General features: G+C 42.6%; 1 protein-coding gene across 2 annotated transcripts in view; it reads left to right on the forward strand.

Moving 5' to 3' along the window:
- The window catches only part of PTPRT (protein tyrosine phosphatase, receptor type T), a 1,113,081-nt gene that overhangs the window by 913,106 nt on the left and 181,598 nt on the right, over positions 1–18,377 (forward strand). Inside the window, exons 13-14 of one of the 2 annotated variants that reach the window (XM_025399269.1) lie at positions 1,852–1,888; positions 13,926–13,982. In XM_025399269.1, coding sequence (XP_025255054.1) covers positions 1,852–1,888; positions 13,926–13,982 — 94 coding nt within the window. The remainder of the gene's footprint in view (positions 1–1,851; positions 1,889–13,925; positions 13,983–18,377) is intronic. The other variant, XM_025399270.1, reaches the window with a different exon arrangement.

Raw genomic sequence — 18,377 nt, forward strand, 5'->3', positions numbered from 1 at the left:
AATTGTAGTGGTAAATATGACTCTGTACTTGGGTTTCAAAAATAGAGTCACACTCGTACATGTAGAGGCAGACTTATAACCAATACTTTTATTTTTGCTTAGGGGAGATGGATAAACGCTAAGATGTTGCCTATGTTAATAGAAGCCCAATATAAGTAAGGATAATAGTGACAGTCTAGATAATCATATATCAATAAGAACATGTATAGACTGCTGTTTTGTGTTCTAGTCACTGCACATTAAGAGGACAAAGTGGTGTTTGTCCTAGAATGAGCAGCTAGGATAGCTCGAAAGACTTGAACTCTTACAATATGAGGAACTGATGAAGAAGAATGTTTATGAGCCTGAGAACCATATTTCATTATCCAGACCTCTTTTTTACACAAGCAAAAGCAGACTTTCTGTGCATTCTGAGGAAGAGAATGAAGACTATTGGCGATAACTATGAGATTAATTATGGGGAGTCATACTTGGACGTAATAGAAGTGATCATTTCCAGCATTACTAGTTGGAATAGAATCTACTGTAGACATTGTCATGTCTTCTCTACTTCTGGATACATGGGAGGATTCCATTTCCCCATCTCACTAAAATTAGGCATGGCTGTTATTAGGTTCTAGCCAATAAAACATGCATAGAAGTGAAAGTGTGGCTTCTGATTCAAAGCATTTGATTGATAGTGCTTTACTCATTAGCACTCTTTCTCCCGTTGGGTTACAATGGACATACCAGCTATGATCTCTGAGTGGTTACAATGGTCAGAATGTCTCCCAATCACCCCCACTCCCACCCCTTAGACTCAGCCACACACCTACATTGGACAGGTAGTTTGAATGGAAAATAAACCTTTGCTGTTTTTAACCACTGAAGTTCATGGGTTTTATTATGGCCTCCTAACCTTTTCTATCCTGATTGCCACCACTGCCTTCAAGATGCAGTGGTTCTTTGTGAATGAGCTGCAGCAAGACAAGAATTGGATTATTGACAGATTTTTGGTTCAGCAACTCACATACTTGCATTCTTTGCATTTTACTTTTATTGCTACACTGAATTCAGACTGTTGTTGGGGGTATAATTTAGTCAACTGGAATTTTCAACTGGCTCCAGGACCTCCTGAAAGATGAATCCCAGTAAAATGGGCAGAGATAATTCTCTTCCTAAGCACACTTCATTAACTCCACTGCGTGCCCAGCAACATCACACATTTATGGATCCTTTTTACTTTGGAAACAGCTAACAACAACTAGATAGTTCACCTGGCAAAGATTCTATTGCCACACACATTATTTATGAAGGCTGCGAGGCCCACACAAGAGCTCAGGGGAAAAGTAACTTTTGAACATGAACTTTGCAGTTTGAGTTTGGCATGTTTCATATAGACTGAACTATTGCCAAGTATCTCTTCATTCTATGCATCTAGATGTATTATTGCTGGTAACAAAGTTTCCCAAGGATGCCCTGCTTCCATCTGCTCACTCATGCAACTTAACAACTTAACTTAACTTACCTGCATACCCCAGGTACCCACTAAGTGTTATTGTTGAAGATGATGAGTGCTGGGAATTATCTGATATGTTTGTAAAGTGGTTTTGTCTGGGAAAGAGGTTTATGAGATGGTAGGAGCCAGGAAGTGAACTGAATAACATATGTACCTACCCTGAGAAAAAAATTAAAAAATGGAATTAAAAGGTGATCCGATGGGGGAAAAAATGGAAAGGGCAAATTTAAAATTATAATTAAAAATACATATGCATGCATATATATGCAAATATATATGTGTATTTGTCTTTATATAATAATTTTACATAATTCACAGCTAATTAATTGCCACCTCATTTTTGTTGTTCACAGGAGACCAAAATCAACTGTGTTCGTCTGGCTACAAAAGGTACGTTGGCATCTGCTTGTCTGTCTTCACCTGTTCTTCAACCATTTAAGTGTTTCTTTCTAGCCACACAGAGAAAGGTTAGGCAACAATAACTCAAAACCAGAAAGAATTGTTATTTTCACTGGAGTCATTTGCATCTAGAACATACCTTCTAGGGTGTATATTAGTAGCGCAGTGCGTAAAACAGAGTAAAAGTTTAAAACATATTTACTGAATGGATGGATGGTGGATGAATCTATGAAAGGATGGACTGGTACATTGATCAATGGAATGATGGATATAAATTTACTCAAATATTCTTTTCATATATGTTTTTCTTATATTTAGGTCTATGTTTATGTGGGTATTTTTAAAGCATGTCTATTAGACCCATCTACTGAGTTTTGTACTTCGTTCAATTGGTACACGGCTTTCAAAAATGAGGTGATTAGCACTGGGGCCTTTAGTAATAAGAAGACAAATGCTGCATTATTATGTAGTTGGCATTTTCAACACTTATCCCCAAAACTAAGGCAGCATTGTTCAGGCTCATCACTTTTGTTTTCCTAATTATAATTGAATTGCCTGGCTCTTTCAATTGGTACATGTTTCTGTTTATTACTCTTTTTAAAAAACAAAATCAATGAATCATTTGCTATCATTTAACCTATTACAGGGTTGAATAGTTAAAAATCAGATTTATCTTTTTGTTACAGAGTTGATGTTTTTAACAGCAAACCTCCCCATACACACACACGAAAATTGGACAATTCTACTCTGTTCCCTGAATTTACTGATGGCATATATAGTTTCATAGACTGCTTCCAATCCAAGGAGATAAAAGTTGTAAACATAAGTAGGTATATACTCTTAGATGTAAAGTACAGACAAAAGTGATGACCCAAGTATGTATGTGTATGTGTGTAAATATATAGACACATGCACAATGGACAAAACCACACAGAGGAACATACACACACACGTGGGCAGAGTGGGGAGAAAAAGAGAGAAAAAAATCTACAGCTACTTGACAAAATGTGCACCAAGACCCATCACGCATGACTTTTATTACTTTGAATAAAATCAACCCAATATTTAAGCACCAGAGAGAAGATGCAGGAGGAAGAAGAAAACAGAAGCACTAGGGCTTCCAGTGATAAGAAGTCACCCCGATTTCACATAAGTCACAGAGGGTGGCATGTCCCTAACTTGTTCCCTCTCAGGAACTCAGGCTCCTGGATGGAAAGAGATAAAATACTCTCTGCGAGGCAAGGAGAATTGATGGCCTGCAAACAAAAGTGACACAAATCACAGGTCTTGGCAGACTTTTCCACTGAAGAAAACAGATAATGTAGAAGGAAGAGCACCATCAATTGGGTAGCACTAGGGCTCTAGACAGCAGTCGGGACAGCTGGGTGTCTGCAGCCTGCTTTAAAGCAGCTGTAGCGGGAAGGAAATTCACAGACAAACCTCCTTCACTGTGGTATGCTCTATGGCTCCTCAGTGGCTTTTGACTCATAGACCAGGAGAGATGGATGCAATGGATCTGCACTCCATGGGGTAGGTGGGATTCTAAGGACACCCTCTGGGATGTAAGCTCTATGAAAGGGTAGCTGCCTGGGTCATAATTTCTGAACTGAGAATTGAAAACATGAGGCCTGACAAGCAGTAGGAACATACGGGGACAGTGGGAGAATCTCTAAAACTATACTCTCCTGAAAACTTCAGGACTGCAGTCCTCAGAGGCATAGAAGCCCACCCTGCTGGGCTTCTCTAGAGTTGCATTGCTGATGTGCAAGAGAATTGCAGTGACATTTAAAGAACCAGACAGAAGAGTTCTCTCCCTCTCCTTAGCATAAGGGCTTCCCCTCTTGCCTGAGCTTTAGGTTACCATCTTTTGCCATCTTTCCTTAAGTGAATGGAGTGTGTATGCAGGTAAAGTGAGCATGTGTGAAAGGACAGGAATGCATGAATGAGTGTGAATGCCCGGCTGTCCAAGCCCAGGCAGGCTTCTGAGAGGTCAGCCTATTGGGGAATCTGAGCATCCACATCCTGGTTTTCTAATTCGGTGAGATCCAACACTTGAGCCCAAAGAAATGGGGCTCCAGTGGCACTTGGGAATGGGGCAGAGAACCAGATAGTACAGAATGCCAGTTGGACACTGTTCAGTTATCCCGTCTCACCACATCAGGTTAGAAGGATGCTTGGGGAGCGTAGGACAAAGGGAAGCAGACCTGTGTTTGATGAGTGTCTACTTGGTGCCTGGTACTATGCTTAGAGTATCCAGGGTTGATTAAAGGCAAACCCTATCTATTATAAATCTGTCTACTGCCTGTGAGGAGTTTGTATCAAGAACCTAAAGCTGGGAATCAATATTCTGTTTATCCCATCCCTTCCTGACCACCTGGATCAAATTTCCTCTAGGCAGACTTGCTGAAAACAGTATTCTTTTTAACAGAGGAAGATACTGAGAATCCCACAGACTTTGGAAGGATACAAAGTCCCAGAGATGGGTCATCAGTCTCCCCCAAGGCTCTTCCCTCTCTCTGTCATCATGGCATCTGCTTCATGGGTCTAATGGAAGGCATCCAGACCCTGAGGTTCATATGTCAGACTCGAGGCCAGTACTCTGGTGATGAAGCAACTTGCTGCTGTCTGGTCCCTGACCCCAGAGAGTCCAGCCAGTGTCTATGACCAGATGGTTGCCAGTTGTAACAGCCCTAAGCACTCATTCAGTATCATTCTAACTTGACCCCAAGCCTAGTGCCCCTTACACAAGAATATTAGACACACACCTGGCTCCAGCGTGTGTCTCCAACCCTTTCCTTTCTGTAACGTTGCTACTAGTAACTCGATCTAATTTAGTACTGCCCAGCTTGGAGGGTTGCAAAGTAATGGACCTGTATTAGTTTCCTGTGGCTACTGTAACAAAGTCCTACAAATTGGTTGGCTTACATAACACAAATTTATTTTCTCATAGTTCTGGAGGTCCAAAGTCTGAAATCAAGGTGTCTGCATAATTTGTTCCTTCTGAGTATTGTGAGGAAGAATCTGTTCTATGTGTGTCTCTTAGCTTCTGGTGGTTTGCTGGCAAATCTTTGGCATTTCTTGGCTTTTGGAAGCACCACTCTGATCACTGCCTTACCATCACATGACATTCTCCTTGTGTGCTTGACTGTGTTCAAAATTCCCCTTTTTATGAGGTTACTACCACCTAATCCAATAAGGACATTTGATTAGGGTAGCAAAAAGCAAGGGAATTGCCTTGAATATAAGAGCTAAAAGACATTTTGAGCACTTTGCTTGATACACTCTAGACCTGGGAATCGATCTGATCAGAGCCATAGAGAGAAAACTGCAGCCAGTAGGTAAACAGGCATTAAGTGATGGTTTGGATTTAAAACTATTATTCAGACTCTGAAAGGAAGACAATAGAAAGCCACAGAGCAAAAAAGAGCAATTTAAAAATCAGGTTTTGTTCTTATCATTAAAACAGGAAATGTTAGAAAGGGCGAGTGAGCAGGGGAATCATTTAGAACCATTAACAGTGTATAGCCTTCCTTTGGAAGATGAGGGATGGGCTCAACATAGGCAGCAGATTGAAGATGTTAGCCACAGGTGCTCAAGGTGATCCTTGAGAAAATGGAGCATGTGGAAGCTTGGGGTAGGGACTTAGACTTCAGAGGTGCTAATGCTCAAGTAGAGAGAAAATAACCCTTCCCATGGGAGGTACATTATCCCATCTGGTAGAATATGCCCCAGACTGCAGCTGCTAAAGGAGGTACCCAAGTATCTCAATTCATGTCCTCTGGCTGAGACAGAGCAGGCCGAGGGAAAATTGTTTCTGACCTAGTCGTTCAATTCTAGAACTACATTGGTCAATCCCCCTTTGAGAAACTGATGCCCAGTTCCATCCAAGTTCTCTTACCCATTGATGTTCTGTCTTCCTAATTCTCCCCGTGACTCCCTTCCTGCACTCATCTGTTCATTTTGCTACTTTTTCTTACCCACAGGCCTTACCCCACCAGTCTTGTCTGCATGATCTGACCCCTTCCTCTCTCCAGCCTCCTCTAAGCTTCTATCCTTTTATTATTTTATTACACTCTGGCATGCTGGTCTTCTTTCAGTTCTTCAGGCACATCAAACTCCTCCCAAGCTTGGGGCCTTTGCTCATCTTGCTCTCTCTCTGAAATGCTTTGGCTTCCATATGTGTCTCCTTAACAGATAAATATCTTAACAGATAAGTATCTTTAAGATGGCATCTTAAACCTTATATCCTCAGAAGACCATCCTGACCTCTATTTTAATGTATATCCCCAACTTTCCACTCTCACTAAACCCTGTACTTTTCTTTCATAGCACTCATCACAACTTACAAATACATATATATATGTATATGTGTGTGTGTATATATATATATCGTCTGCTTACATGTTTAATGTCTATCTCCCTGCTAGACTCTACGTGACGTAAGTGCAAAGACTGTGCTTATTTTGAGCACTGTTGTATTATTCCCAGATCTTAGCATATACTGGTACTCAATGAAATGCATTGGATGAACAAATGGATGGGTGGGTGGATGGATGGATGGATGGATGGATGGATGGATGGATGGATGGATAAATGGATGGATGAGTGGATGACTGACAGGTCATTATTCTTCCATGGCTTCATTTTTTTCAAATGCAAGTTACACGTCAGGATTGTTCTCTTAAAGGGTAGGAGTAAAAGTGACAGAGGTAAAGGGTCCACTATGGGATCTGCAATCCGCACTAACAAGAAGGCCAGCCAGTCTCTGTTTCTGTTCCTGCTGTGATAGGGATCTCTCTACCCACCATAGAGCTGCTTCACACTTTGGACACGTCAGTTTGAGAGGGCTTCTGTGTTATGAGTCCAAACTGGCTCCCTATTATTTTCCTGCCCATCAGTTCTTGAAGTCAAATGGATTCTGTCTACCATTTCTCCTTCCAGAAAATGACATTTGCTTCCTCTGACCTGTTCCTCCTGCCTTGGTTAGGGTCAGGAAGGTGCATGCTTGCTTCTTTCCATTGGGTGGAAGCACTCTGGCTGCCAGCAGGCAGCAGCACTCCTGTCTTGTCTCTGGCGCCAGCCGTCAAGGGAACACAGCTGGCTCTGCAGACTCCCGCTGGGTGCGCCCGAGTGGCAGTTAGAAAAATCAGCTTTGATTTGATTTGCAAACTGAGCCGAGTCATTGAGACAAAATAAACCCGGAAACCCATAAAGCCATTTGCAGAGTTGCTTTGCAGAAGACAGCCACAGTTTTAATCTAGTAAACACTCTCTAACGATCCCATTAAAACAACCCCCTTGGAGTGGGTGCTGAAAGCTGAACTCCAGAATAATGAAGCATGGGATGAGGGGCCAGTGTCACCAGTAGTTTTGTTCTGCTTGGTAGCAGCTATGGACTAACGCCATTGTTCCAACAGTGATAGGCAAGAGGTTTGGGCGCTGGTCTTTTGTAAACATGCCTTCTTTTCATAAGAGCTAAGCCTGAGGTAAAGCATTTCACCGGCATTTTCCTCTCCTCTCTCCATAATGAATTCTCACTCCTGCAGGGACCAGCAGGGACACTACATAGCCATTTTTCAGTGAGATGCTCTCATTTTACAGATGCTAAGACTGGGGCCCAGAGGAGCAGTGATGTGTCCATGCCTTGTTTATCCACAGAATCACAGCCACAGGTGGTGTGAGAATCCTCTGCTATCAGCAGGCAATGCCCACTCCCATTGATACAAGCCTATGTGGAAGATTCTGTTTTATACAAAAAGCTTCCTTGAGAGGTTGCATGGAATAATTGGAAACTAGAAACACCTGGATTCAAATCCTGTCCCCCAAAATTTAGCTGTTAGACCTTGGACAAGTCAGTTAAAATCTACAAATCTGTCCCTTAACTTTTAAGCCTGAGATCAGTAGTCCTTTCTACTGAGTATTCATGAACATAATATATAATTATATATAAAATATATTTTATATATATGTATGTGTCCTTATTTTTTTCTTCCTTACTTTCTGAGTCTCTAATGTGGGACTTGGAGACCCAGACCTACTCAGCACAGATCCTCTCTTCGGTTCTCTAAGGAAAAAGCCAAAGCCCAGACTCTAGTCACTGCTTGTACATTTCTACAAATCAGCCATTTGTCAAATGGTTACTGGCCAGATCCAAAGTGAAGAAACTGAGAGGGGACAGGAGTGATGTTGGCCTCACTTTTCAGCACTTGACCTTTCCATTGATAGGTTGTTGTCTCTAGATGAGATCCTGCACAGCAATAGTATTCTTTTATGGACATGTATAGGATTGTGGTCATCCCTTTTCTAGCCTTGACTGTGACACTGTCCTTTCTTCATTACCTGCCCAGCAATTTCGGGAGGGACCCAGGAGCACAGCATGTCCAAATCTAGCTAGAGCAACCAGGGTAGAGGTCATAATGGGGAATCACTTGTGAGAGGAAAGACTCCAGTGAGATAGTCTATTGGAAAACTCTTGATTGTTGTTCAGTCTTTATACATCTTGTCAAACTTTTGGAGGTGAAAGCTCAGACTGTGTGGCTGGAGGGTTTGGGCAGGGCAATGCTATTCTTCCCAAGCTGAGTCCCATGAGATACATTTTCCAGGATTAGGACCCTCAGAGTTACGTGAGTGTAACAAGTTCTTCTTGACTTGTGTCCCCCTTTGCTCTCACCTACTGTCTTCTAGGTCCTAAAATGTCAATGGAAAAATACGGATTTTCCTAAAGGTTTTGCAAAAAGATGGAGGAAGAGAACTATCTCACAAGTACACATAAAATAGCCTACAGATGACCTTTAAATATCCCAACCCTTTCTTTAATATTTTTCTTGCTACAACAGCTGGCACATCTCTCTCACCTTTTGCTTTCCCTCTTAGCTACTCTCTAGATGTGCTCGAACTTCCCCCACCACACACACCCTTTCCATACCCCACTTCCACACCCCACTCAGGAAGACAACAGCTGGTGTGACAGAGTTCAGAAAAACAAGTGAGGACTAACTCTTGCCATTCAAGCATGTACCTTGGGAGTTCCAATCCATCTTTCTCAATTAGAAATAAGAATTATCTACTCAAGATCTGAGATACCTGAGCTGACTTGATCACAAGTCTGTTATTGCAAAGCAGTTGCATCTTCTAAAGGGAAAATGGGGACTTTTACAATTGGGAGTCAGGGAAGGAACACATTTGGGGTAGGCAGGAGACAGAGGTTATAAATAAAGAGAACAAAGCTCATTGGAGATTTTAAACCCCATTGATGGAATCTCAATGTAATGTTTGAAGGGAGATTAAAAGGGGATTGCAAAAATTAACCACCTATTGTGTGCCAGTCACAGGGCTTTGTGTGCTGACACAAGGCTGCAGTGTGATGATAGAAGTAAAACCCGGCATTTAGGACACACTAAATAAATAGCGGTCATCGTTATTACTTAACGATGGGCCAAATAGACTCAAGGGGTTAAATAAAGAACTCAACTTTCCTCTGAATTGGAAATCAGATCTGATTCCATCGTACCACTTCGAATCTTATTAATACCATAGACAGGTGAGATTCCTGGACCACTGACAGGATGCTCTGTGTCCTACCTATTTGTTAACCTCTTCCCATGCCTCTTTTCTAGTAATAATTGATAATAGAATATTTAGCATATGATGGTCTTTGGCCTGTCTCCAGGAGTATTCAAGCTAAGTCCTGGAGCAGAAGGTGAGGTGGCCCAAGAAATCCTCGACTTTCTTCACTTCTACAACATATTGAAGCTAATAAACCGAGAAATTAGTTTGTCTTCAGGGTTGTCTGCTCCAGGGCCATCTGCAGCCCAGCAGCATCTCTCTGCACTCAACAATGATTGCTTTAGAAGGGACAAGAGTCAGAAGGGAAGTCTGAGGCATTCAGCATTCTGAGCTCCTTCTTTGCAGGCTGACACACACACACACACACACACACACACACACACACACACTGAACAGGGCCTGGAAACAGTAAAGAGAGAAGGGTAATGAATCCTCAAGTAAAACCTGATGTGGTCAGGGGACCAGGTGATACAGGAGAAAGCAAGAGACCTCTACCTCTTCTCCAACCGGATTAGTCAGGCTAGGCTAGGCTTTGCTGCCATGACAAGCTAATACCCAACTCCCAGGAGCTTAATACCACGAAGGCATATTTGTTGCTATGCCATCTAGATTATATGTGGTCTCAAAGAACCCCTCAGCAGGGGAAGAGAAAGCATAGAAGTGGTAACTTGGATCTTAAATATGTCACTTGGAAATGACTCACGCCACTTCCACTTACATGGCCTTGATGAGAGTTAGTCATATGATAACAGCACAACTGTAAGTTGACAGGAACTCTTTCCTGTGCCCAAAGAGAGATGGACCAGACACTGGTAAACATGAGACATCTCTAGAACCATATACGTAAATAGGACCTTTTTCTGTTTCTACCTTCTTTTGTGTTTGGCTGAGATCCATGATCCATCCCACTATATGCTGCCTACCAACTAGAAAAATCTCTCCCCCTTCCTGCACTTATCCAGCTGTCCCTCTGTTCCTACCCCAGGGAGCTCAGCATTACTGCTCTGCACAGCATGGGTTGTAGACCCAGAGGGTGGAGTGGGGAGGCACCTCCTCTAGGCCTACCAACCCAACTAAGGCTTTAACTCTTTTCCATTTGATCCTCAAAATGACTTCATGAGATAATTATTACCTCCACTTGACAAGTGGAGAAACTAAAATTTAGAAATGTATGTAATTTTCCACATGACACAGCTATTGAGTGAAAAATACCAAATCAGACTTTCATGTATTCATTTACTTTTCAGTAAGCATGTATTGAGTACAACTTAGTATTAATATGTAATCCCACATTCCCTAGTGGTTGAAAACATCATCTTTAGATTTGGATGGTGTTTGATTCTAGGTAGGAAAAGGTACTAAACTACTCTGTGTCTCTGTTTCCCCACCTATAAACCAATGACAATAACACCACTTACGGCCAGGTGCAGTGGCTCACACCTGTAATCCTAGCACTTTGGAAGACCAAGGCGGGTGGATCACCTGAGGACAGGAGTTCGAGACCAGCCTGACCAACAGGAGAAGCCCTGTCTCTACTAAAAATACAAAATTAGCTTGGCATGGTGGCGCATGCCTGTAATCTCAGCTACTCGGGAGGCTGAGGCAGGAGAATCGCTTGAACCTGGCAGGTAGAGGTTGCTGTGAGCCGAGATCATGCCATTGCGCTCCAGCCTGGGCAACAAGCATGAAACCCCTTCTCAAAAATAAATAAATAAATAAGTAAAATCACTTACTTCACAGGGCTAATGTAAGAATTTCATGAGCAAATGTATCAAAAGTACTTAATATGATACCTGGCTCATAAGAAACACTCAACAAATAGTAGCTCATGGGAAAACTAACCAATAAATATAAGTCCAATAAGGGCTGTGGTCAATGCAAAATCAGGATGTCCCTGGTGGGCAAGAAGGGAGACATAAATCAACTTAGGGTATCCTATTTCAGAATACTAAGATAAGGTTTGAAAGAAGAGTGACAATTACCGTGTTGAACAAGGTTGGAAAGCAAGTCAAGTAAGCCAAGGGAATAGGTATGCAAATCACTGAAGGCAAGAGAGCATGCCACTGAATTTAAATGGGACAAGGCAAAGCAATGATGACTAGCAGGCCAGTGTGACCAGATGAGGTTAGGAGTGATCAGGGGCCACCCAGGACTCTGTGTAGCCCCACTGTGTGTGTGTGTGTGTGTGTGCGCGCGTGCGTGTATGTGCATGTAAAAGCATTGTCTTTAGATAGTGGAACTTCTGGAGGTACTTAAGCAGACTGCCTTTTTGGGGAAGGACACCCTAGTTATAGTTTAGAAAATGCATCAGAGAAGGAAGACTAAGGCAAGGAGAAGACTACAGAAAGGGAGAGCACCTAAGAGGCTGCTGAAGGGGACCAAGTGGGAACATGTAAGTCATCTCTTCTCTCAAGGCTTCCATTTCTTTTACTGGCATGTGAGGGTGACAGTCCTTGTCTTGCCTACCTCAGAGCATAGGGGTTAAAAAAAAAACAAACTAAAAAATAGCTACTTAGAACAGGAGTTAGCAAACTCTTCTGTAAAAGGACAGATAGTAAATATTTTCAGCTTTGCAGGCCTTATGGTCTCTGTCACAACTACTAAAGTTTGTCATTGTAGCTCCAAAGCAACCATACGTATAAGAATATGTATAAGAATGAGTGCAGCTGTGTTCCAATAAAACTTTGTTTATGGACACTGAAATTTGCATTTTATATAATTTCCATGTGTCACAAAATATTACTCCTCTTCCATTTTTTCCCAACCATTAGGAAAATGTAAAAAGCATTTATAGCTCATGGCTGCATAGAAAACAGGGAGTGGGGGCCCAGATTTGGCCCACAGGTCATAGTTTGCTGACCCCTGACTTAGATTATGCTTTTAAAATATCAAAACTTTTCATTTTTTTAAGGGAGAAGTATTATGATAACTATTTACTGGTGGTTAAATTTTATAGTATTTCATGGCTGTTGATCAAGTTTGCCATCTGTGTTATTTTTGAAATTATGTATTTTCTGTTTATCAGTTGGTCTGGAATACTCTACTCTCTCAATTTTGCATAAGAACTTCCTGCAGTTTTGTTGACGGACCACTGAAGAAAGCTGCAGTCTCTGGACAAGCCTAAAACACCTTTTAACCTTTTGTATGATTTTTTTTTAGAGAGGTGAGGGGTGGATTTGAAAGGACAGGAACATTAAAGCCAGACAAACCAGGGTTTGAATACAACCTCTACCAGTTTGCGACCTTGAACAAGTTTTACAGATTCTATGATTCAACATTTCTTCATTCATTCATTCATTTATTCAACAAATATTCACTGAGTACCTACTATGTGTCAGGCACAATGCAAGTACACGTGAGTACACTCATAAATGGAACACCATGTCTGCTTTCAGGGAGACTACAGATTTAAGAGAAGGCATCCACTTCTAATACAGTGATGTTATTGCAATAAGAAGGGAAAATGAGGGTGTTATGGGAAGACAAGAAGGGGCATGTGTCCCAGAGTCACTGACATACTAAATAAAGACTCCCTAGAGGTAACGGGTTCTAAACTGACACCTGATAGATGAGCAGTTGTCAGCCAGGTGAAGAAGCAGAAGGGAGTATATCCCATGCAAAGTGACTCACCTAAGGAAGGCTTACATACAAGAAGGTGGGGGAAGGGGAGCTGTTGATAATGGAAAGTTGTTTATTGTGCTTGGGACAAGGTGGGCAGTGGTAGTGGAGAGAGACAAGACCAGAGGGGGTGGGCAGGAGATTCATCATGGAGGGCCTGTGAGCTGGGTGAAGTGGTTTGAAGTTTACCTTGCGGACAACGAGGCAGCGCTGATGTATTTCAGCTGAAGGATGGAGACTAAGACTGAAGGGGAACAAGACCAGAGGCAGAAAGACCAGACAGGAGGCTGCTTAAATAATCCATGTGAAACACAAGGGTGGCTTGAACAAAGTGAGAATGAAATTAAAGAGAAGGAAGCAGCTTCAAGAGCTTTTCTGGGGTAGAATTAATAAAGCATTGTGATTGATTCTAAGAGGGACATCAGAAAAAAGGAGGGCTCCCATATGTCTAGACTGAGAAGCTACGTGGATGGTGGCACCATTTATGCAGAAAGGGAAGTCTAACGGAGAAGTAGTTTCGGTGGAAAAATGACAGATTTATTTATAATCATACTGACCTTTCTGGGTTATTCTAAGTCTTAGAAACATTATATGTGAGGCGCCCAGAAAAGTACCTGGCATGTCGTGGGTGCTTGATAAGTGGTGCCTCTTACTTTTGTTTCATTTTTAAAAAATCTATTTCAGGCCCTGTTTTGTTAAATCATGATGTTCTTTTGCTATTTAGTGTGAGCTCTTCAGAGCCACAAGAATTGCAGTTTTGTTCACCGTACCGCACGTTTTCATGTGTGTTTCTTTCTCTCCTTCTCTTCTGCATGCTGCCTGGGGACTGGCTTCCTTGTGGTCAGCACCAATGGGCAGCGCCCAGGTGACCCCGGGGACTCCACTCTGCCTCCTCACCACAGGTGATCACCAGAGCCCTGGGCGGGTGGGAGGGGAGAGTTGCCCATGCTTAGTGGGTCCTCCAAGCCAGGTGCACCAGAGAGGAACCAGCAGTCCCTCCACCCCACCCACCTACTCACCCCTCCACCCATTCACCCATCAACCCACACATTCATTCATTCATCCAACCATCCATCCATCCCTCTGTGCATACACTCATCTGTCCACTCACCTATTCACTCATTCTACTAATGCTTACTAAGTACCTCCTGGGTGCCAGGCACTGTTCTAGGCACTGAGATGTACAATGAAGAGCAAAAGAAGATATGTTCCAATGCCTTTCCAGGAGACGAAACAGCCATTGGTCAAAAACCTACACAAATAAATTTGCCACTTTGAGTGGTGTTACAAAGGAAAGGTACATGGTGTTCAAAATAAACAAACTCATGTGCAGCCAAGGGAGTGCTTCACAGGGGAAGTGACAGCTGAGCTGTGATATAAGTTTGGGAAAAAGTTGACGTAACAATTCTGTGCCTAGGAAATGAGAAGCTCTCACTATGATCTCAGGTCTGCCATTTGTCCTGACAATTTACCCATACCATATCAGCCCGACTTTTCCTATCTGTTAAATAGGAATAATCCCACCTACCCCTTATGAGGCACCATTTACATTGTAGACTGTACACATGCCTCTGAGACTAAACAAGATAATAAATGTCAAAGGAGCTGCTATGGGTATGCCCAGTCCAAAGTCTATATTTGTTTGAAGTAAATACCAGCCCCTTTCCTCAAGTGCACCGTAGGTGGAACTCATTTCACATGAATGTGTGCCATTCTTCAAAGGACGCAGAGCCACTCATGTGAGAGGTCGACGTCCATCATGGGACTCAAAAGACAAGCCAACCTAGAGACCTCTTTATTGCAGGGTGCCTTTTTAATCCGTGGGAAGTTTCTTGGAGATTTCAAACCTTTAACTGTCACCTCTCTTAAAGTCCTTGCCCAGACAATGGCCTCCGGTCTGCTAATGCCTGAATGGTCATTTTATCATGGTGGAAAAGAAGGTGCAGCAAGCAGTGATGACATGAGTCTGGGCATCCAGTACCTTCACAGTTCACTCCTGTCCACCCCCTTTCCCAAACTCAGAGACATCACTGCTAGTGAATGTCTTAGGTTGAGTTCCCTGGACACTGAGACTGAGATGGAGATTCTTGTGCAAATTATTCATTGCAGAGTGTTCTCAGAAGAAAGGGAGGAGGATGAGATACGGCAGAGAACAAAGCTAAGGGAGGATGTGGAGACCTGCATCTGCCTGAACCCCGGGAAAAGGGGAGGTATGGAGCAGGAAATGTACTAAAGAGTTGGTCCCACCTTGAGGCAAGGGGGCCAATATTTGTACCATGGTGTTGGTCAGCCACTGGCTGTGGGCTGCCTTGGGAATGCATTACATCCTGGGGAAGTGGTTCCCTTTTGCCTAATGGTACTTCTCTTGGAAGGGAGGTATTTGTGAGCCATTTGCTGCCAGCACCCACAGCACCTGTAGAGTAGTCACACCAGCCCAGTAAAGGAGATTGGGGCTGAGCCTAAACAGTGTCCACTATGGGCGAGTTTTGTCTCTGCCTTTGTACTGCCCTGGACACCTGTACTCTAGTGTGTCACCGCAAACATTACAAACATTACAGGAATTTTATCTCAGCCACTCCCTGTTAGATTACCTTAAGCAAGTTGCATAGCCTTATTTCACTTGCAAAACTAATTATCAGATGTGCTTCATGCAGTTATATTAAAAATTCCATTAGAAGATGCTAGGAATGTTGTGTGCGGTCACTGCACATAGTAGGTCTTTACTGAAATCAGTCCCCAGCCCTACCTTATCAGAGGCCCTTCCCAAAGGGAGGTAGGAGTTACAGATGGACACGTGGGAGTGTGCAGATCGACAGCGGGAGAAAAGTGACTCTCGCCACTGTGCACACCACCAATTTACAGAGAAACAATACTTCTCCAGAGTGTGTGCAAGCTGCTCTGTTTCTGCTGGGCCATTGTTCTCTGGGCTCTATTCAAGTCGAGCAGTCAGATAATATTTTCTTTAAACAGAGCGAATCCCATATCATGTGCTTTTGTTCTTACTTCTTGTCTTCTAAGGCATCTGAATGTTCCTCCTCTGACAGGTTTATTTCATTGTGATCCATTTATTTCCACATGTTTCTCAGCCTCATTTGATGGGCGAGGTGCCTGTGAGTGCCATCCCTTTCAAAGGGTGTTTTTGTTAATGTTCGTCCCCTGGTAGCAATAATGGCTGATGTAAATAATAACTGCCTAGGTCTGAATGATGGGGATATTAGACTTTAAGCACAGGCAGCCTCTTTTCATATCAACACCAACTCAGAGAGCTGCAGGACCACATTATGTAGCAGGGATAGGCCGGCATTCAGAGTGAATGGAGGCTGAGTTCAGCTCTCAGCAATGCCACCTTCTGGTCTGGTGATCCTGGATAAGTTATTTTTCTTTTCCAGACTTCATTATCTTTATTTGGAGAAATTGAAATATTAATAACCACAGTCATAGTTAATCATGAGAACTAAGTGCAGTAAGAGCTTTAACTTCTTTGCCCATCTAGCTCCAATTAGTTCTTTAGCTCTTCTGGATTTATTGGCTTATCCTTCAAGGAATTCATGCTCTATGGCAAGATTGTGCAACCCCAGCACCATTGATGTCTGGGGCCGGATAGTTCTTTGTTGGGGGCAGGGTTGGGGGTGCTGTCCTGTGCACTGTAGGATGCTTAGCGGCATCCCTGCCTCTCCCCATTAGATGCCAGCAGCATGTCAACCCCGATTGTAACAACCAAATACATCTCCAGACATTCCCAAATGTGCCATGGAGACAAAAATCATCCTCCGTTATAAACCTCCAGAGCCATACTGTTTAATAATAATAGAATTTGAATATTGTATGTAATTTTAAATTTCTTAGTTACTTGAGAAAAGTAAAAAGAAACAGGTGAAGTTAATTTTAATAATATAATGTATTTAACTCAATACAGATGCTCCTCAACTTATGATGGAGTTATGTCCCAATAAATGTATCATAAGTTGGAAATGTTGTAAGTTGAAAATGTGTTTAATACAATTAACCTGCGGAACATCATAGCTTAACCTAGCCTACTTTAAATGTGCCATGTTCAAAACACTTACATTAGCCTAAAGTCAGGCGAAATCATCTAACACAAAGCCTATTTTATATTAAAGTATTGAGTAGCTCATGTAATTTATGGAATACTGTACTGAAAGTGAAAAGCAGAATGTTTGCACCAGTACTTAAAGTACAGTCTCTACTGAATAGGTATCACTTTCTCAGCAGCATTGTAAACTCCAAGAATCTTAAGCCCGCCTATCTTAAGTTCACAATCATCTGGTATATCCAAAATATTACTATTATAATATGCAACAGAATTAAAGAAAACAACAGATGAAAGCTATTTTACATTCTTTTTTTGTACTAAGTCTTTAACATTTGGTGTGTATTTTACACATAGAACACTTCAATAAAATAAATTTTAAAATTCAGTTCCTCAGTTGCACCAGACACTTTTCAAGTGCTCTAAGTTCGTGTCTTCGTGACTACCATTGTGGGCAGCGCAGATCTAGAGGTAACACATCTAGGGTCATCTTTGTCCCTAGTTGCTGAATAGAAATGTATGTGTAGAGAAGAGGTTCATATTCAGTTACTTTTATTCCTTGTTGCTCTCTGGGGCTAGGGGATGTTTGGCAAAATCTGGAGATTTATTTGGTTGTCACAACTGGGTGCGAGGGGCTATAGTCACCTAGTGGGTAGAGGTCAGGGATGCTTCCATTGAGAGAAATAAGATAAAATCCTCTTTGGCCAGGATTGGGCATTTTTCTGCAGTGAGTTGACTGGAGGCTGCAGTAGAGAAGTGACCAGTTAATTAACATTAAGAGGACTCAGTCTTCCCCAGGCCCACCAGTGCAGAAAGAAGGCCTCTTCTCATATCCCTCCTGCAGTTCAGCCAGGCCTCAAGGGGGTGGCCTGGACCTCTGAGCCCAAGAGGAGACTGACAGTGTTCAGTCTGGAGGCCACAGTAGCTGTACTACAGGTCATCCTCAGGGGCAGATCTGACTTCATTGTCTTGGCCATGCCCAGTGCCCATTGTCAATTTTCTACAGAGAGAAGGGCTAAGGGACAAGCCCTCATCTGGAGCCCAAACTCCATTCCTTAAAACTGAGGGAACTTGGCCGGGCGCGGTGGCTCACGTCTGTAATCCCAGCACTTTGGGAGGCCGAGGCGGGCGGATCACAAGGTCAGGAGATCGAGACTATCCTGGCTAACACAGTGAAACCCCGTCTCTACCAAAAATACAAAAAATTAGCCAGTGTGGTGGCAGGCGCCTGTAATCCCAGCTACTC

The sequence above is a fragment of the Theropithecus gelada genome, chromosome 10 (assembly GCF_003255815.1).
Source record: "Theropithecus gelada isolate Dixy chromosome 10, Tgel_1.0, whole genome shotgun sequence".
NCBI classification, from domain to species: domain Eukaryota; kingdom Metazoa; phylum Chordata; class Mammalia; order Primates; family Cercopithecidae; genus Theropithecus; species Theropithecus gelada.